At 33.4% G+C, this 22792-nt stretch overlaps 1 protein-coding gene across 1 annotated transcript in view; it reads right to left on the reverse strand.

Moving 5' to 3' along the window:
* LOC102810087 (uncharacterized) overlaps positions 1 to 2324 on the reverse strand; it is a 35729-nt gene extending 33405 nt beyond the window's left edge. Inside the window, exons 1-2 of the mRNA XM_085498881.1 lie at positions 1967 to 2324; positions 22 to 297 (exon numbers count right to left, since the gene is read on the reverse strand). Of these exons, the coding sequence (XP_085355007.1) occupies positions 22 to 297; positions 1967 to 2324 (634 nt within the window). The remainder of the gene's footprint in view (positions 1 to 21; positions 298 to 1966) is intronic.
* Positions 2325 to 22792: the final 20468 nt, after the last annotated feature.

The following is a 22792-nucleotide window of genomic DNA, read 5'->3' on the forward strand; positions in this document are numbered from 1 at the left end:
TATATTGCATTGTATACTTACATTGCACATCAAATACAATATCATTGTCACATGTTGGTGACTGCGTCAGTGTATCATGGCTGTATCTACAATTATATCTGTCATTTTTATTAGATCTGGTTACCAGTTTACTCCATTCTAGTGGTGTATTACCCTTCACATTGGTGTCAACACCATTTATCATCCATACTAGTTCACCAGGGGGCACTGCTTTGTTTAAATTGCAAGTCAGTGTAACTGTAGTCCCATCAATTACTTTATTGTTGCCATCATTGGTAGAACATACTGGGTCCTGATCTGATAAATTGAGAAATATGACATTATTTGTTATTCAAATTAGGAGAGATCTTATTTTAGTCAGGGTAAATGCAACAGTAAAGCACCCTTCATAGTTGTTCATGGTTGGGGTAGAAACAAATAATAAATCAAATATATATCGGATTCTGTCGTAAATTCACCCATTCGAAAAATCGTCCTGGGAGGTTTCACGGCTGGTGGGCCCTTATTTGTGGTTCAAATTTTCAAAAAATGATTATCAAATATTTTTAGAGGGGCTTATATTTTCATTGAAAAATCCACCTATGCCGATTTTCAACGCCGGCAGTTGGACCACCTAAAACGAATGACACTATTGCAATTTATTAAATTCTATACATTTTGTTCTTGCTGGATTAAAAAGTAGACCGCGCATCTTTCTCCCAAAAAATCACATTACGAACCTTGTGCGCCAAATACAATTATTTTGTTTCATTTTAAAACGGAAGTATATTCTAAAAGAAGTTTCAAATAAAAATGAACCCAACTGCATTACTTAGTAGCAAATAATCGCGGTAGCACAATGCAGTCATGCTGCGTTTCACGATTGTTGATTATTACCTAGTAATGATTAATAATGATTCCGATCGCATTTTCAACACTTGATGCTGTAGAAATGAATATCCACCATGTTTTGACCTGAACAGTGTTCTTTGACCTGACAGGTAATTAACCAATGAAAACGATAGATGCAACGTGTTCAAATTATCATAGCTCATTTAAATATGTTAATATTATTGAACGCAGCACGGAAGAGATTTGCTGATGTTGTACGATTTTTTGCTTGGATTTTGATGGTAAAGCGACATGATTTGTTTTTAAATAAAAAAAATTAGTTGTTTTCAAAAGATAAACTGAGCATTTGAAGAATAATTTAACATTGTTTACAAGCGATAACAGCTCATTGTCAAAACGAAGCTACCCATTCACGCTAATCGCAATAAACATCAGTACTCTTGAATATGCGTCATTGACTACGGCTAAACTTTTAGGCATCAGAAAAGATTAAAATAACACCTTAAAAAACTGCCGAAAAATCGCCCTGGGTGATTTCTTGGCTCCATTTAATTTTTTTTTAAAAACCTGAACCGCCGTTTAATGGACCTGGGCCAATTTACGGCAGAATCCGTTAATTACAATGTACCATACAAGAAAAATTAGAGGTGCTTTACAATGAAGATATCTCTAAGAGTAAACAGGCAGACTTTCAGCTCAGATAGCTCTGCTGTTAGCAATGCAAATTTCAATTAAATAATTGAACAACTCTGAGAGTGGTCATCATGAAATGAACAAATCTAGGTGAGGTTTACCTCTACTACAAGGGAGTTCAAGAAGAAGTCGAAACAGTACAAAGTTGATGTGGACGGCGACGCCGGACAATCGCATCACTCTTAAGTTTTTCTCTTGACAAAGTCAACAGCAGAGCTAACAAAAGTTTTACCAACAGTATGATATTGCTCAAAATATTAATAAATACTCTTGTATGGTTTTGCAGGCATTAAACTTATTGCATGAATAGTTGGCAGGATAAATAAAACCCAAATAATAGTTCCTGTTTTTGAACAAAACGGAGATCAGATACAATTGCTACAATAGGTAGGGATTTCCTTTTACTAAATTTGTAAATAAAATGAAAAATAATATATCATACCTAATACAGTCAATGTAGCTGACTTGAAACTAGGATCCACACCGAATGCTGCACATTCCCACAATCCTTCATCTGTGTTCACATTCACAGGGTTTATTGTCAGATAGAATTCACCATTACCATGGTTACCACTTAGACTGCAAGTACTACATTCATCAGTGTTAATATTAGCACCACGTGATACAATCCTCGGGGTTGTTGGGTCATATATTTTCTTCCACTGTGGATATGAATTAGGCTGAGAACCATCAAATGCACATCTCAGTGTAACAGCTGTATTGTGTACTGCAACTGTATTTCTAGGGTCTTCAGTCCATGACAACGCTGATGCATCTAATAAAAGACAAGAAACATGCATTTTTATTCAAGATATAAAAGTGTGCTGGTAAACATTAAGTTGATTGGTAGCTTCAATGAAACAAGTAAAACCATTAAACCCAAAATAGTTATTTTTACTTAAAATGCCAAAAATATTCAGCAATCAAAGAATGTTCATAAAGAACTGTTGTGCAGTGAGAGAAATGGAGGTAAAAATAGGCTGTCTCCTGAAGACTTGTATATGTCTGCTATTGGAGATGTACAATGAGATCCACAGTATTGGAGTTTTTAACAAGCACAGACAATTTTTAACAGAATACATTTGATTGTACATCTTGAACTGGTTTGCAGTCTGATTTATTACTGAGCACATTACTGTACAAGTTTAATTTTAACAGGAAAGTCTTGTTTTAGTCCTAAAACTAATCACCTCTGTGAGCATCTATGTCCAAGAGCATCATTGAAATTCGGACTAGTGGTACTTGAGATCTGTGGAACTAAACATTTGCTCATTTACTTTATACTAAAATATGTTTGGATATTTACAGTACTAAGAAATTGACACTCTCGGTCCGGTTAGACTTAAAATACACCACAAATATTCACTTTTGAGATATAATTTTTGGTATGTGTTGGTTCTTGGATATTTCAGCTTCGTCGTCCTGTACTTCATTTAGTAATTCAAAACGAATAGTTTCGCAATTTCGACGCTGAAAATGCCTTGGTTTAATTATTTGCTAAGGGACAGCTAAAGTAGGTGAGGTTTACTGAAGTACAACAAGTTAGTTCAAGGTCTTCACATTTTCATATCATAATCAATAAAAGCTTAGAAAGCACTCCCGTGTGCTGAGAGTATTGGAGACATATTAAAATTAATTCAAAAATTAAGATTTGCATTTCAAACAAGAAGCTTAGCAACTAATATTTGTCTGCTATTTGCGATGCACAACATGAAAACAGTGTGATTTTACATTTTATCAAAATTTATAATACATAAAAAAAATACATTTGATTTTTCATCCATGGTTTTTAGTCTAATTAATTAATTAGAGTACCTCTGTGATGAATTCAATTTAAATCTGATTTTTTAAGATATCACCAATAGGCTAATAATAGATAAACAATATGCATGTTTATCAACATTAAACTAATCACAGCTGTGGACTACCTCAATGAACCAAATGAATCACTATACAAATTAAGCAATTATTATGCATAGACTTAGGTCTGTATATTGTTTCAGGGCACACATGTACAAAGTTTCATTACAGTGTGACGATCAACTAAATTAGTGGAAAGCTGCAAAGTAAATTATTATGCAAATTAGGTAAATTTAAACCTAATTAGATCATCACAATCACATTATGTTATACATGTATGTAGTTGAAAATTGACTAATTATGCAAATAAGTTAATTAATATGTACCAATTTTAACCAAAAACTAAGCAGGTCTGTGCATTGTTCTAGAATATCTATGTACCAAGATTCATTGAAATAGGATAATTAGTAATTAATATTTCACATGTTTCACGATCTGATTCAAGATGACTAATGGCAGCCATTTTTGTACAGAAAAATCATCAAAATCAAGCATTTATGGATGGATTTTGTTTAAACTTGGTACATATGTTGGATATTATGGGACCTTGATGCACGAGATCTGGTTCTGGAATGCAAGAAATGTTGATTTTGATGATTTTTTAGCACAAAAATGGCCACCATTTGGCCATCTTGTTGAAAGTGCAAGAAATGTTCCAGCACTTTAAAAATCGGAATCAAAACATTAAATCTCTAGATTTAAAAAAAATTTACAACTTTTCTATCAAAAAATTGTCAAATAATCACTATATGATGACAACAAAGGGGGAAACCACAAAAATAAACTACGAACATATAGAGAAATAAAACAAGGTTTCACCTTTGAAAATCAACTAGAAACTTTTAACCCAAAACACATGTCATCGATGACAAACCTAAGAATTAGTGCACATACACTGCAAATAGTAATAGGAAGATATAAAAATATTGATCTGATCCAATGAAGATTTACAGTGCAAATACTACAAAAAGAAAGAGATTACCTCTTCGACAAACATACTCCAGGACAATTCTTCTGACTATGAAAATTTGAGAAATATACTAAAAATAAAGATAGACAAATATTAAAATAAATAAATAAATCTATTTACCAGTGTTTTACTATGAGAGAAGACAGTTTAAACAAATCATTGTTAATGAAATGGTCCCCGTTGGAATTCTTGGAATTGTTATTCCTGCCAAAAATAAGGTAATATGCGCCAAAATTATAGTTAATAGTTTAGAGTGAAAAATTTGCTGGTCTAGTATCAACAGAAATTGGATGTATTAAATGACTCTTTTAAAATCATAATATATGGTCAGAAATTGAACAGAATATGCTATTCATGCATTTTTTGTTTTTAAACTGAATTCTTTTGTCCAGGCTCATGTACATGTACAGAGATACAAAACACGAAAAGAATCATAATGGACATGTATCTCAATATGTATAATGTTTGCATCAAATTTGAAAACCGACAAATCCTGACCAAGATACCGCATTTAAACAAGCAGCCTGACGGCTCTGCTCTTAGCAATGCACATTTCAATTAAAGAACTGAAGATATTATTAGAAAATGAACAATATGTATAGTATCAAAGCAACCAGACTTGCTGTTTTCAACAAGAATTCACAAATATCACTTTTCACCAAAAATGACAAAAATAATCATCAAAATTGGACAATTGAAGATATCACCACGAAATTAACAAATCTGTATATGTATTATCAAAGCAATTGGACTAGTGGTTTTCAACAAGAAGTTGAAAATATCACTTTTTACCAAAAATGACAAAAATATTCACCAAAATTAGAGAATTGAAAATATCATTACACAATGAACTAATCTGAGAGAGGTCTACATGTAGTACCTATATATGTAATATCACAGCAATTGGAATTGTGGTTTTTAACAAGAAGCCAAAAATATCAATATTTACCAAAAATGACAAAAATATTCACCAAAATTAAAGAATTAAAGACATCATAACAAAATAAACAAATCTGAGAGAGGTCCACATGTAGTATTTATATATGTAAAATCAAAGCAATTGGACTATCGGTTTTTAACAAGAAGTCGAAAATATTACTTTTTACCAAAACTGACGAAAATATTCACCAAAATTAGAGAATTGAAGATATCACCATGAAATGAACAAATCAAAGAGAGGTCTACCCAAGGTACATATACACCAAGTATCAAAGCATTCAGGCTTGTAGTTTTCATGAAGAAGTCGAAAAAATAAAACATTTACATGGACGATGACAGACAATCAAGCTGATAAGCTCCACTCGACAAAGTCGACAGCGGAGCTAAAAAAACAAGACGGCCATCTTTGATCTGATTATGGAAGAAACTGACATGAATATGTATTTCTATATGTATGATGTATGTGCCAAAAAAGAATGAAAATGGTCCATAAGCCTTGAATATACTGTAGTATTGTCAAGAAGAAAGATGGCCACCAATCAGAGTGAGCATGTGCCATGTTTTAGTTCGTTTGTTGACCACATTGGCTCCATAAAATGTAGAAAGTTTATCATCTATGGTGAACTTTTCAAAAATTCAATGATATAAGGTGTAGTATAAGATAGCAAAGAGTAAAACTTGAAAAAAAAGCGCACAACAAGAAAGCAAGGAAGACGCACACAACAAAGCAAAATACCGAGTCCCAGGGCAAGATCATGCAGTTCACTGATCATCGGAAGTAGCACAATACAAGATGACGAAACAACTGTAGACGCTGGAAAAATTGACTCTCCAAATAGTGAACCAACTCTAACTACAAGGTTATCAAGGATATTCGTAATAGAGTACAACAGGGTTTTGGTGTCATTTCAAACATACTTGCTAGAATGGAACAAGTGGAAAAGAAAAAGAATGATCTAGAAGCATCAATCGAGAACGCAACTGATGCGGCAAACGAAAACAAAAAGGAAATTACCGACCTCAAACAAGAAGTAGACCGCCTGAAGAAAAGGCGGAAAACATCTGATCAAATAGCTCTACAAAACAGCTGTTACAGGATACAACCTAAGATTTTATGGCGTAGAGAAGAACTGTATACAAATTATTCGTGATCTTGTTGCAGACAAATTCGAAGTGGACCCAAAAGTCATCGAGAACGCACACAGAAACCCGGCTCAAATCACAGAAGCTCAAGACCGCGATCCATCTTGGTGAAATTTATCTATCGAATGGAAAGACGAAAAGTCGCCATGGCAGCGAGACGGGTATTACACGATTCACATATCTATATAAAGGAAGATTTGTGTCCAGAGGATTACGAAAAGAAGAGAGCCCTACTACCAATTATGAAAGAAACATTGAAATAAATATTGCTTAATTGAAAATACCTTGTTTAAGTAAGTACAAGGTCACTACATGAATGCAAGTTTGAAGGAAGAAGAAAAAAAAACGTGCGAGTATGGGGATATTTGGGACATGTACAGGGGAAAACATGTTTGATGTACTCGACCTGTCAGCGTACATTTCAAATTGCAACGTATATTCAACGACTTGAACTACATGTGTAACAGATTACAACGTACTTTTCGTGACTTGAATGATGTTATATTCAAGCTCTATTGTATATTAACCGACTTGACCATACAAGTAAACCCACAATTACAACGTATATTTAACGACTCAAACTGAAACTAAAACAAACGAGAACGTAACTGCAGCGACTTGATCGGGGTTACCTTCACACAGCAACAAATATTCACCAACATGACTTGATTAACTAACTAAATATTTCAACATATATTTAATGACTTGAAATAAAACTATCTAGCGAGAACATAACTGCAGGGGCTTGGCGTGTATATATACTCGCGCAGAAACGTATATCCACCGACTAGACCCGATAAACTATTCCGACATTAAAACAGATAAATACTGAGTGAGCATGAAACTACATTAACGATAACGTATTTTCACCAACTCAAACTATTGCGAGGATGCTCACAAGTACCAGTACCAGTACCAGTACTAAGCTGGTGTATTGTTCACTATATATGTACAATGCTATACGTTATACCACGCCATATTATTAATATCAGTCGCTACAGCCAAAATACATCTCCTATTTACCTTTAACGCCTGCATAAATAACTGTGTATACAACAAGAAGTAACAACCTCATCTTGTGAAGCACAACTTTTATCACAAACACTGTGTCTTTATTGCATGTACCTAAAGGGAATAAAAACAATTCATAGTAAATGAAATAGTCCCCGTCAAATATTTAATGTCTTTAACAAAGTTGTGTACAACCCATTCTCATGATGAGAGTGTGGGTATGGACACTCATTTATTGAAATGCTTAAAATTTCCCTGGGGATAACTAAACTGTTTGTCCAACCACTTATTTGGGACTGTGGAAATAGAAACGTCTTGGTCACAATGCACAATGTACATATACGCCAATAAATCATTCTAAAAATGATATACTATGTAAAATATTCCAACAGCGCATACTTCCCTGGACACTAGCAGATTTTTCAGCGGCAACAAAGTAGAACCCCATTCTGAAAGATGAATGTCTGAACAAGGTTTTGAGCAAAAAGAAGACAAACTGGTGTTTAACCGACTGTCTCTGAAAAAAGACACACCAAGCAAGTCTGACACTCGTACATGTAACATGTTAGTTTGTCCAGGATGTAACAAAGCAATTTATACTTATGTCATATATTCAAGGCACTTTAAATTTAGATAACCCTATCATGCATAATTACATAAAGGAATAATACATGTATATCCCAATAATGGAGAGTCCTGGAAGAATATAGTCCTATTGTTTCAATCTTTTTCATTGAATTAACACGTACGTTTGGTTGATATGGTAACAGCTGTGTACCAAGTAAACAACTGGGTGGGACATACAAATTGCATATCCCATAACACACTGGTGCAATCCCGGAGACTTAAAGGGGGTATAATTCATATCGCAGATTGGGAGCAGAAAATCTGTTCGGGGAGGGGGGGGGGATATAATTCATATTGGGAACAGAATAACTGTCACGGCCAGATGCTAGGAAGCATATATAATGTGCATGTGCCGTATGTGCCACTACAAACTAAAGCCAAGTATTCAGAACATTCCATGAATATATTATCTTTACCCCAGACTACAAACTCCAATTTGGTTATTCTAACAGTGGCTTCAGACACACCACCAAACCACATATTATTTTTTTTTAAACTCAAACTGCCGTTTAATGGCCCAAGGCGAAATTACGGCAGAATCCGGTAAATGCAAATACATGTATATATGCAAACCCTTCAGTTCAGTTCAGTGAAAATAGTCAGTTCCACATAAAATACTTTTGGCCACAATAATGTAGCAATGTACAATGAGCAGCGACGTAGAATCACGTACTATGACGTTCATGCACCAGTTCTCTAGCCATAACATTATTTGGCATTAGTAATCTATGACCAGACAGTGTTGACATGTATGATGTGAATTGGCACCAAATTGTCCTACATGCCACAGGGAAACACCAGAACTATAACACACCTGCCGACTACAAGAGGTATTGTAATGAATGACCACAAATTTAATTCTGATGCCCCTTTTATTTAATGGAAAAAGTGTTCACATTCATAAAAATACAAAACAAAATAGCACAATCCTGGAACTATGAAATACACAAAGTACACAGAAATACGTCACAATAATTACACATATTGGGGACAAAAAATTAGCATATTTCTGTGTATTATTTAGACACATATTGGGGACAGCATATCTGCATATAAGTGGCTATAGTTTATGGTTCATATTGAGGGCTTAATAAATCTTTAAGGGAAGGGGGAGTCAGGGCACAAATCGAGAGCAGACTATATTTTTTATATTTCTCTCTACTAAAAGAAATCAACAGGTCTAGACTATAGCGTGAATGTCATTTTACTTTTTGAAGAAACAAAATTTATTAATTCAGGTATAGCAAAAACATTTGCAGAGAAGGTATGGTTTTCATGAATTCAGTCTTGAATCACAAATGTATGTGAACCTGCATTCAATTGAGGTGCAACACATAAAAAAACTACACATGCTCAACAATTTTGAGCATATAATGTAAATTTGAACAGATAGGGAGTGCATTATTTTTGTTTTGATGACTTTGGACTAAACAGGCATATTTTTTTATTGGCTTCAGATGTTAATGAGCAAAAGTTTTGCACTTAAAGTGCTTATATCAATTATCTGACATCTTGTAATTTATTGGTATGTTTGTATGTTTGTAAATGTGTATTAGACTGTGCAACATAGCCCTGTGAAACCCAGTCTAGTATTCTTATGGGATTTGGGAGATACATTACCAATGATACTGATAACAAGATAAATGAGTTACTTCATTGAACACAGACAACAATGCATATTCCCATTGGGACCTTTGAATGTGCATCACCAGTAATCAGTCAAGTAGAAACAGTCAAAAATATTTATCAGATTTTGACTACTACTTTCTCAATTTTTGCATGATATTTTCACAAAGAACATCTGTCGTTCTCACAAAGAGAATATTTTATACTGATGAATTGAGTGACCAAGTTTGATAAAGTTTGGAATAGAATTAGTAAAGTTATTTTACACATATTAACAATTATTAACAACGATGAAGACAACAACGGCGACAGACATTTTTCCCTTAATATACCTTTCCTTTTCATCTTTGATGATACGGACAAGGCAACAAAAAAACAGTTTAAACAAAAGAAAAAAAGGAACAAAATTCATAAACAACAACCCGAAATAATTTTGGAAAATTAAAAATGCTATGAAAGAGAATCAAAGAAATATAGCAATAATTTAATATCGCCTAAGAAATGGTTAAAGTATTACAAAATTTTAAACGAAGATACCACTCAGTATATTGACAACAACATACATACTAAAATAACAAATCAAGAACAAAATAAGCTAAACAAAATATAAACTGTCTTCAATCTAAAAAAATCTGCTGGTTATGAAGGGCTCAGATTATTTTACTAAGTCACTAACAAAAACATAGTTGAACTCTGGGGACCTTGCCCTTTGTTATATATTATTATTCCCTTTATCGTAGTTTGTTTCAATATGAATATGCATTGTCATGATTAATTTTGAATAAAAACAAGTATTGGGGATAGATGTAAATATCTTACAAAAACATTGGTGCCTAATTTGTTTAAATGTTTTAAGGGATATAATTTTCAGCTTTATTCAAAGTTATTCAGATATTTTAGTAAAAAACAAATGCCTCATCTCGGAAAAAAAGTGCTGCATTTAAACGCGAATAGATTCATAAAACGTGCAAGATATCAGAAAATTTTGTACATGTGTCTGTCAAAAATTAATGATTCACTGAGACAAATATGAACTGCCTTATTATATTCATTCTGTGAGTAATGTATTATTTGAAAAGTAAACAAGCAGCCTGTCAGCTGAGATAGCTCCGTTGTTAGCAAGGCACATTTCAATTAAAGAACAGAAGATATCATTAGAAAATGAACAATATGTATAGTATCCATGCAATGGGACTTGCTGTTTTCAACAAGAATTCAAAAATATCACTTTTTACCAAAAATGACAAAAATAATCACCAAGATTAGAGAATTAAAGATATTTTTACAAAATGAACAAATATGTGTAGTACCTATATATGTAATATCAAAGCAATTGGACTTGCGGTTTTTAACAAGAAGGCGATAATATCACTTTTTACCAAAAATGACAAAAATATTCACCAAAATTAGAGAGTTAAAGATATCATTACAAAATGAATAAATCTGTGAGAGGTTCACATGTAGTACCTATATGTATAATATCAAAGCAATTGGACAAGAACAAGAAGTCAAAAATAGAGAGAGGTCCACCCGAGGTACATATACATCAAGTATCAAAGCATTCAGACTTCAAGAAGAAGTCGAAAAAGTAAAACATTGACACAGACAATGGACAATCACTCATATAATAAGCTCCGCTCAACAAAGTCAACAGCGGAGCTAATGAAATTGGCATAGAGTGGGTTTGGAACCCATTTTTTCACTTTAAAAATTTATTTTGTACATAATAACATAAACAAGCAGCCTGTCAGCTGCGATAGCTCCACTGTTAGCAACGCACATTACAATTAAAGAACAGAAACTATCATTAGAAAATATCGAAGCAATCGGACTTGCTGTTTTTAACAAAAATTCGAAAATATTACTTTTCACCAAAAATTATATAATTGAAGATACCATCACGAAATGAACACATCTGAGAGAGGACCACATGTAGTACATATGTAATATCAAAGACAGTTTTCAACAAGAAGTCGAAAATATCACTTTTTACCAAAAATGACAAAAAGAATTCATTCAATTTAGATGATTAAAGATATCATCACAAAATGAACAAATCTGAGAGAGATCCACCCAATGTGCCTATATATCAAATTAGAAAGCATTCAGAATTACGGTTTCAATGAAGAAGTCAAAATATCAATATTGAGTAAAAATACAAAATTTGAGATTTTGAAATGAAATGTACAAATCTGAGAGAGATTCACCCAAGGTACTTGCATATCAAACTTGAAAACATTCTGACTTGCGGTTTCGAAGAAGAAGTTAAAATTGTAAAGTTGACACTGATGATGGACAGTCAGTAATATGACCAGCTCTGCTGTGTATATTTTGTCGACAGCGGAGCAAAAAAATAACAATATTGATGTATCAATAAATGATTTTGGACCAGAATATAGCAGGCATTTCACAGGCACTTTAATATTTGACGGGATCCAATGAGTATAGATTTTAATTTAGATGTGTTGATTGACATATAATTGCAATTAATCCTGTGCAAAATATCATCATTAATACACCTTACCACTACATTGATATTTGGTCCTGAAGATAATAGAGTTTTATTGTCAGCATACATATCAATGGAACTATTTTAAAGAAATAATGGTAGATCATTTATAAATAGAAAAATAATAATGGTTATAAAATTGAACCCTGTGGTACACCATGTCTAATATTGACAGCATCCGACAGTTTGCCCATCAAATACACAACTTGCTTTCTGACAGGCAAATAAGAATTAAACTATTTTGGGGAAATTGAAAAAAAACATTAATTGAGCCCTTATTGAATACACTCGTTTATCTACTACCGGTATATCAAATGCGTTATACATAAGTAAAGCAAAGCAAACCACTCAATAAGCCATCATCCATATTGCTAAATAATACATCACATAGATTAATCATAGCTGTGTAGCAAGAATGGCATTTTCAAAAAACTGACTGCGATTTAGAAATCATGACTATTCAATTAATTGTAACAGTGATCAGTTTTTAGAGATTACTGGAAGTAAAACAAACAGGCAGCATAATGAAAAAAATTGCAGTATTTGACATAGCACTGTGGTGATATTGGTTTTTGATCTGCTCTGTTTTAAATATTATAATAAATAAATATTAAATATTATTTATTTCAGTTCATAAAAAATCCATATAGCAAAAAAATACACAAGTCAAAAAATCCTATATATCACCAACTCGGAGTATAACCCGTATAAATCAGTATCAACACAAGGCCTATAGAGGGCGGGATCAAAATCAACTATTCTCGGCTGGAATATCCGGGTAATGTACCACAAACAACAACGAAAGGATATATACAGACCACAACGTAAACAAATGTATGTGTTCATATTGTAACACTTGAATACATAACCTTACTACAGAGTAAAGTAAGTATCCATTCGTGTCTCGCCCACGGTTACCGGATTTCGGCCAGCTTACCGGTGCGCGTGAAAGTCTATACTTCGACGCAAAGTTGAAAAGTGAGACGTAAAAAGTGTGACGTCGGGCTTTCCAAGAACATTCGAGATTTGACGAATATGAATGAAGTAGTTGTTCTTACCTTTCAAGAAAATTTGAGATTTGACGAGTATGGTTAAAAAAGCCTAGTGATTGATCAATAGTGGAACAACAACAACAACTTACCATCTACTACACTATTATCCCGGAAGTATACCTTGACGAATGAGCATGCGCCATTATGGGTCGGAGGTCAACAGCACACCATAGTAAACTGGAGCATGGAAGGCCGAAGGCAGTGGCGGATCCAGCAAAATGTATTGGGGCCAAGCTTTGCTTAAAATTACGGAGCGTAAATCGAAGAGAAGCTATGCTTAATCCAGATAATATCACTCGTTATGCGTTTTGGGGGGATGCATGAGTCACCCCAGTTGTGACGTCACCTAGCAGTCGAACGAAAACTGTGCAGACGCGAGGCACCCCGGGTCACCCCGAGGCGACGACGCGAACGCACTCCTGGAGTGTTGTATTACCCTGGTTTGCTGGGGAGGGGATTGCATTTGGTCTAAAGGTGGTGAGCATATGTTACTAGAAGACGGCTAAACAAGTGTTACTGAGGGCATATGAAGGGAAAATGTTATACATGTCATAATCACGAGCATGACTGACCTTGCAAATTTAAAGTTGTATTTTCTATAGCGTTTTAATTCTAGCCAGTCCTGTAGGTTGGTCTCTTTCCGGGACTGTACTTTAATCCCTGCTGAAATGGCATTTTATTATCAAATGTATGTATATTATGTTTATTATTGAATACAACTTTTGTGTGTTTTTGAAAGAAATGGATGGGCGTGATTTTAATTTGGTAAACTTACACATGAATTAGTACTCGGTTAATAAAATCATATGTACAATTACTAGTATGTTAAAGCGTACATTCTTAATCCTCAAGGAAATTCAAACATTTTAGACATGAAATTGTTGTGCAGCAGAATAGCACGTTGTCTCATCTTTACCCTTTAGTTTCATTAATACTAATACTAAGCAATGTTTTTTTCATATTTTTTTTAGAACATTACGTCTTCGTTCTCTTCACTTGAGGTAAGATTTGTCTCTCATTTTCAAAATACGAGCAGCTCGAAAGAAAATGTTTTTTTCTCTTTCTGCTGCTGGTAGTTTTCGTTTTCTCCCCAATTCAATTTCCAAAATGTGATTTTGATAACATTATACGTAAGCTAAAGTTTTTTATTTCATTCAGGTAACTTTCAAGTTCATAGTTTATTTTAAAATGTTTATAAGTTTATTGCCTTCATTTTTGTCTTTACTACTAGTGGATGAATTTAGCTGCTCCTTCCAAGACTGTTGCATTGATCTCTTAATTTTACTTCTACGATGTTTGATAACTGGTTAATATTGTCTACATTGTGCTGTTCTTTTGCTTCATCCAGTTCCTTGTGACCAATAAATATTTTCAATATAATATCCACTTTGATTTAATTGCTTTGTTTTCATTTAAAGCGCATTTTAGAATATTATTGTCAGCAAACATGCTAAGTCTATACCAATATTTAATTTTTGCTAGAGTTATTTGTATTCTAATTGGAAAACTACTTAACTATGCTCTTACACCGTATAAAGCGGTAAAACTACCCACTTGCTCTAAAATATTGTTGTTATTTGATATCTCGCCAGCCCAAATTCCAACACCACACATTATGATTGATGTTATTAACTGGTCAAACAGTTTGAAGCATAATACACTTCATATCATTTTATGATTCAGTACTGAATGCCGGACACTAAATAGCGCCTTTATTGCTTTATTCTTTTACATTGATTGTGCTAACTTCTGTTACTGCTGTTATATTTTTGTCATCCAGTGTGAATTTAAGATTTTTTAAGTTACTCAGAAATATATTCAACAGGGTTGTTGACAGGTTGAAGTCCTGTTCAACTCCACATGTTGATAAAAACCCCTCAGTTATTCCTTCTGGCAATTTTACCTTAGATTGTGTATCCTCGTATATTGACTTGATAATTTCATAGAAATTACCATTTATACCTAAATTTTGTAATTTTAAAATATTGCATCTCGCCAAACAAGGTCAAACGCCTTTCTGAAGTCGATGAAGTAACTATACAAGCGTTTTGAATTGTTTTCTACATTCTGACTGTAAAGTGACTTATCAATTGCTGTTTTTGAACACAAAAATAGCATCAGTTGTTCTTTTTTGCTTTCGAAAACCAAACGGCACTGGGGTTAGTAAATTATTACTTTCTAAACAAGAAATCAGTATTTCATTCATTACACTTTTGAACATTGTTGATTTCCATTTTCCGGAAATTTTCATGATGTGATTAAACAATTTTAAGATACACTGAGTAATTCATTTCATTTGTTGTGCCATCTTCTCCAGCAGATTTGTTGTTCTTTAACTTTTTTGTTGCACTCATTATTTCCTTTTTTGTTATGTTTGCGTTTAGAATTGTTTTAAATTATTTCAAATTTTTGACAAAGCAACTGATTTAGAATTGACCAATACTCATTTTGGCTTGCATTGCCCATTTTTTCAAGTTCATTTATCATCAAGTTTTTGAATTTTTTTTCTTTGTTCTAATTAGTTTTGTATATTGTTTTTTTCATTGTATAGTAGTTTTCTTTGCAAGTTTAATGAGTTTGTTTCCTATTTCACTGCACGATTTGTGCCTCATGAGTGTTTTTGTTTTTTTACATTTTTTCGTTTTCTTTTGTTTATTAACATCCAAATCTTTTATATTATAATCATGGTAACTATTGAGTTGTTTTACATGTGCATATATATTTTACAATTAATTAATCTTAAATTATTGAATGTATTTGTAATTTGATTTTGTGCATATACAATAATCAATTGTGCTAGCACCAACTGGACTGGATCCACAAAACAGGTTAATGGAGGAGTGTATACGTTTTAAGAGCAGGCAAATAAAGCTTTGTTATGGTAAAACTAGTATTTTTTGATCACAAAATATTGCACATTTTAATGTATGCCACTGTAGTGTGTCACCAAGTTCAAAATATTTTTTTTTTAGTGTATATGGTGCTCTAGCATCAACGACAACTTTATGTTATAATATTCAGTACTGGGTGTAGAGAGATGTAAGCCATGCTGGGCGTCTAATGTTAAAAACCTAGTGTGTTCATATGCATTTTGTGAGGTGTGGATGAATCAAGAAGTGGATTGTGAAAAAGGTTGATTTCTAAGCTAAAAGTACGATCCATTCAAGAATAGCAAAATGGCATTTATGGGCAAATAAAAGCAATGTTTGGTCGTGAAAATTATTTTTCTATTCTATTCAATAACATCGATATCAATATGTTGTATTTGTATTTCTTCGCATTCACACCATATTGGAACAGGAAGGAGGATAATAATCTTGGTAGTCTGACAATCTGTAACTTATGTACACTACACATTTCTGCATAATACGCCACTTATAAATGATCATAAAGTTCAGTGGCAGCGGCACCAGGGGGAGGGGGCAGACGGGACAGTCTCCCAGTCCAGTCACCCCCAAATCAAGCTGAAATCCTCTTCAGCAAAATTGGGACAGCAAAATGTAGGGAATAGCATTTCAAAGGGTCTAGATTTCATATGCAAAATTTCATGCTGCCGCCTCTGAAGTAAACATATCTAAACTAATATTGTACTATAGCTACTTCATTGCACAATTTCTTCCATTGTTCCAGTTACAAAGGTATTGTATCAATACATAACACTCTGTAGTTAATAAAGTCTGAGTTAGGTACGGCCATCATCAGTTTTTCGTAGAACAAATGATGGGTATATTATCGGAATGGTAATGTTCAGACATGGGCGGCTGAACTAGCGAAGTTATATTAATGGCACTAAGAAAACAAACGTCGACAAGTTGCTAGAAGTCGTAGTTAGAAAGCCTAAACTACATTTTTCATGGAATTGAATTGTTTTGAACTGGCAGTTGCAAATTCCCGGCTTCCTCAATTCAAAAACATTGATTAAGGTTGCCATAGTTTCGTAATTAGGCATCATAGCCTTTCCAACTGAATTTTCATTAATTAACTGTTTAAAACAATGAAAGATCCTTTTTGTTATTTAACGCGAATTACTTTGGCAATAAATTTGGATATTGACAATATGCCTTAGAGGACTGGTGTCAATCATTGAGTCACATGTTTCGATATTATCAAATATCTACACTGCTATATGTCCTAGTTTTAGGAGTAAGGTTTAGAAAATCGATTGTTGTGGACTTGTGAATATATTTATTAAGATATTTGCATAGAGTTACTGAATTTGCTGTGACATCACATCTTATTGTTGGTGGAAATCGCAAAGCCAGTTGCCAGATTTCTCCAATTGTAAGCAAATATTTTCGCGAATATCACTGATCGCGATAGAAGCCTATTGCGAAATGTCTGGTTTATTATATGGTAAAATATGTTGGGGTGATATCACAAGCTCTACATTCTGTATTTTTCTATGAAATATTTCATTATTAGAGCAAAATGTGAAGCACTACTTGATGGTATAGATTTTGCATATTTCTACATATATAGTTTTCGCGTTTCTCCATCGTCAAATCCGTTGAGATGTTTGCTTGCGAATTGGAATTTTGACTCGTATCTGCAGTGATTAATTTAGTGTAGCATTCACGATTTCAATCACATTTTAATTTTGACGTGTATTGACATTTCTAGTAGAGAGTCATTGGCTCCTGTAGGCAACTGACTGCTTACTACTGTCACCAATATTATTGCAAATATGTATATATTTCCCAAGCCCAGAACTACTTCAACACAGGTGCATACTGCAAAATAAAGGTTCTATTAAATGAACAGTAATATCTATTTATATTGTATAGCTGTTGTTTGATTCATGGTCAATTTTTGTTTGATGTGATAAAATAAATAGCACAGTATTGCAATATCGCGATTTGTCATTATGCTACTGGTCATCGTGATGACCGTACATACGCCCAATAAATTAATGCAAATATATTACTATATATTGTGAGCGATTCAACATCAAGAGCGTAAAACCGGCCAATATGTTCTTCATACCACACTACACCAAGATTCTGATACCCACTAAACACAATACACACACTGTTAAGTATAATTGTAATCAGTGAACGTTCAACGCTGCAATACAACTAAATTATAATATCAATAAATATTATTTTGGCAAATATTAATGATTGATTATGTTTACAACATGTTCATATTGGCCTGTAGAAGATAATGGTCATTTCCCGTTTCTGCTCTTCACCAACTTTGCGATACATTTGGAGGCTTGATTTCGACTTAAGTATACTGACTTAAGTGATGCACCTTGTCTTCTCTATTTAAATACGCTGAACAAGGTGTATTGAAACGTCTTAATAAGTGTAGGTCTGTTTAAAAACATTGGCTGTTGTTCTTTTCTTTAAATGATAGACAGTTTCTTAACCTGGTAGCTGTATTCGAAAACATTATATTATCTGAGCGTAGATTACGAGTTGATTTATAAACTGTCAGTAGGTTACTACATAAGGAGCTGTATTATGACGTTATCACATGTTTTCACTTCCACCACAAGATCATCACTGTCTTATATGGTCTAATATTTTATATGAAAACCAAATATAATCACAATGTATCAAATCAGTCAAATCAACAAATAACACATTTGCAATGATTTCAATAATGAAATAACACGTGTACATAATGTGAGTTTCAGAAAATAAATGACATTAACTCATTGAATCGTCAAAGTGACAAATGTGTGCCGCCATTTTGAATTCATACTGTTTTTGCAGGGTACGACTTGTGGAAAACAACAACCTTGAGATCTATAACAACCATAAATATCTGCAGCGAAAGACGCTTGTCGTGATTTGAGGTCAAAGTACAATCATTGAAAATAGACTCGTTGCTAACAGTGTGTCTGAATATAAATAGGTGTGGGGAGAGACAGGGAATTACCCCTGCATGCAAATTCTAAACAATCGTTACGCAAATCACACAATGGGGCGCTATTGACGATTTTGCTCGCACAGTCCAATTTGTTGAAATAAAATTGCATATCAAAGGTATTGAGGACATTGACCCTGGTTGCCAGTCTCTACGCCATGCATGAATGATCTTTGTGACCTGTAATGTATATCACATTCCATAGTGTTTGTTAGACAATTGTTAACACACTTGGTATTGTATAACTTATTTTCAAAATAAAGACGTTCACATGTTTACATCATTAGGGAAACATTTCTCAAATATTTCTGCAAACAATATTTTGATACACACTTCAATGCTATGGCGTAGTGTAAATGTAAACAAGTATGTGTATCTTAAAGGTGTACTATTAGACTGGCATATTGTTAACCGTATATAGTTCGTTAATGCCCAGTTGGTTCAGAACTTAATCGTGGATTACGTAATTGACGTTGATATGACGTTAGTTCATGAAGTTCATAGCGACGTATACAACACGAGTAAAATGCATTGTTTATTTATATGAAAATCGAACACGCGCTGCGCGACGACTACCGCCCTTTAAGTTGCATTTCCACTTTATATGATCTGCAGAAAACATCTCACTGACTCATGTTCGCATCATAATGGATGTGTACGGTTTTATTAAACATGTTCTTGATAATGAGTTTGGAAGTCACTCTTAAAATAACATGAAGTAAAATGACCATAGCTGATTACAGTAGCGACCTTCTGGTCGGCTCTAGTACAGTGCTGCACTATTTCAGGATTTGTGGCCAACTTACTTTAAAAAGTTTCAAGGTAATAACAGTTATTATCGAAATGTGTTATATATAGAATACCCGGGAAAAGTAACTTCAAGTTTCGATACGTCAATTTTCTAAGCTGACAAGCACGAAGCTGGGCAATTGGATTAAATACTTAACCACCGACAAAATCAATATACTAAGTGTATCAATTTGCTATGCTGGATCTGGCAATGACTTAACGAGTTAAATTTTATTTCTAATTTTAATTATGTCATCTGATTTTATCATTCAAACTTCCGTGTCATCGGAGTTAGCTATGCATTTATCATGTCAATACTTTTGATAATAAAACTGAATAATACAGGGTGATGTAACACTCCAATTGTTTCCACTCATTCATTTACTTGCTATCTCAATTCACTATAAAGTATACACCTTCATGTCCTCAGAAAACATATAAAAAATCAGCTGACCAGATTCGCTTTCTTCCAGATAGATTACTGCAAATGCAACAATACGTATATCTGCGACACAATCATGAATCGCATTATGTATATTTATTTGATTCAGGGATCATGTGAGTTGATTTATATATACATGAATCTATCTGAATCACAATATGTTAAATAGTAATTTTCCAAACTTAAAAAAACACAATAATGTACAGATTTAATTCTCGTATTAATAAAATTAGATAATTCCACGTTTAAAAAGAGACAAATTTATACTTACGAGTGGAACCTACATATAATGTTGTATGTATGAGAGACCGACATGTTATATTTATCGACCTTTATCGGTGAAAAAAATTATAAACAATTAAATAAATACTAGACACCTAAGACGGTTGCCATGAAATGAAGTGAATGGGCAAAAAGGGCGCATACAACTCAAACATACTGTGTGGAAGTATTCAACATTTGCTCACACAGTGTCTGAATTGTAGAAATCTAATTTGCATACCAAAGGTATTGAGGACATGAACCTAAGTTGCCAGTTGTTGTTGAGCTGTTTGGGTTGTAAAGTATAGATATTTTTTTAGCGTATCAATTCAATTCAATACAATAGAATGACATACAGACACATAGTGTCTTATTTATTTTATGTTCACAATTAAACTAAATATTACGCTCATGTATATGTGTCGTGTCGTGTGTTAGAAAGACGGCGAGAAATGTAATAGCTAAGTCGTTTAATGCTCTAACTGCTCTGGTTGATGTTGTGAGTTTGAACCCCTTCCTTTGCTTTTAATAATTTAGAATGGCGACCTACTTACAAGCCTAATTTACATTGACAGTTTATAAAATATGACACAGTTGTGTAGCTAAGACAATGCCGGTTCAGGCAATATGCCAAAGTAATAATTACACATATCATATGAATACAACTATAGGATTTATGAATACGACCACAGGACATACTGCATCAATTATGGAAATAGCTACAATACCTTACAAACGTCAGGGTGCACGTGGTGTCAACGTTTTATGTTATATCACGTGACGTTACGACATTACGTCATGCTGACATCTTATGACATAATGCAGATATACTATTACGTGAAGTAGAAACTTTATTATCTGATGCTGATATTTCATTACGCCGTGTAGAGATATAGAATGATGTAAACATTCGGTTATATGATGTGGAAACTGTTTTATCGTGTCGATATACCATTACTTCCTGTAGATACACAAAGACATGATGTAGATATACTAATATGTGAAGACAAAAAATATTATGCGATGTTGACATGTCATTACGTCATATAAATATATCATGGCACGATGTGTATGTATAGTATTATGTGATTAGTAAGAGTATTATGTAGTGCTAATGTATCATTACGTCGTGTAGATATGCAGACAGTGAACTGACCGACTTGGAGCCAAGCTCTGCTCCAGGGTCTGTGCCCTAATTTGTAATGGCATAATTCTACTTCACATATTCACATAATATCATATGTATATCATATAATGTTACGTGCGTCATGTTATGCTATATCGAAATCTCATAAAATCATATCTACACCACGTAATGATATATCGCACCATGTAATGTCAATATTACATGTCATATATACATCATATAATCAGCATCATACCGATATGCCTACATCAAATAATGCAATATTTACTTATTACTTTGTGTTGTAAAAAAGGCACAAAAATAAATTATTAGGCAATTAATATGGATGAATATAAGCCAAACACTAATAAGATTGTCTTAGAATAATTATGTCGGAAGATTTATTTATTGAAATAAGTCATGCGCAATGTCAAAAACAATATATGTACCAAGTTTCATTGACATGTGATTAGAAATTTCGATATCGACAGAAAAACCGAAAGCGTGAATTATGATGCAATTTAGGTAACTAATGTGCACATATTTTACCCTAAAACGATAAGATCTGTACATAATCCCAGGGCATGTATGTAACAAGTTTTATTGAAGTGTAATGATTAGTACATGTAATTTCAGCGGAAAAGCGGAAAACAGGCTAATCGGTTAGGTAATTGGGTTATTAATATGCATGTATTTTTAATAAAAACTATTCAAGTCTGCGCATTTTCCTAAGTCATCTATTCACTAAGTTTCATCACAATCCAATGATTGGTTCTTTAGATATCAGTGGAACAGTCATGGAACGGCTAACAATTAGCTAATTATCAAGCAAATTGGGTAATTAAATCCATAGCTTAAACATAATCAAATCTAGTATCTATCCAGGGTGACGATTGTTGTCAACATAACGAGTAAGTAAGTCAAGGTCATTCAATTGTTAGTTTATGTTTGTTAGTTTGAACGAATGATATTGGACAAGCAAGTATTGAGTTACAAATTCATTTGTGACTTTACTTTGTACAGGCGGGCATGTGGTGGC

This window comes from Saccoglossus kowalevskii, chromosome 5 (genome assembly GCF_978046115.1).
Source record: "Saccoglossus kowalevskii chromosome 5, keSacKowa6.1, whole genome shotgun sequence".
NCBI classification, from domain to species: domain Eukaryota; kingdom Metazoa; phylum Hemichordata; class Enteropneusta; family Harrimaniidae; genus Saccoglossus; species Saccoglossus kowalevskii.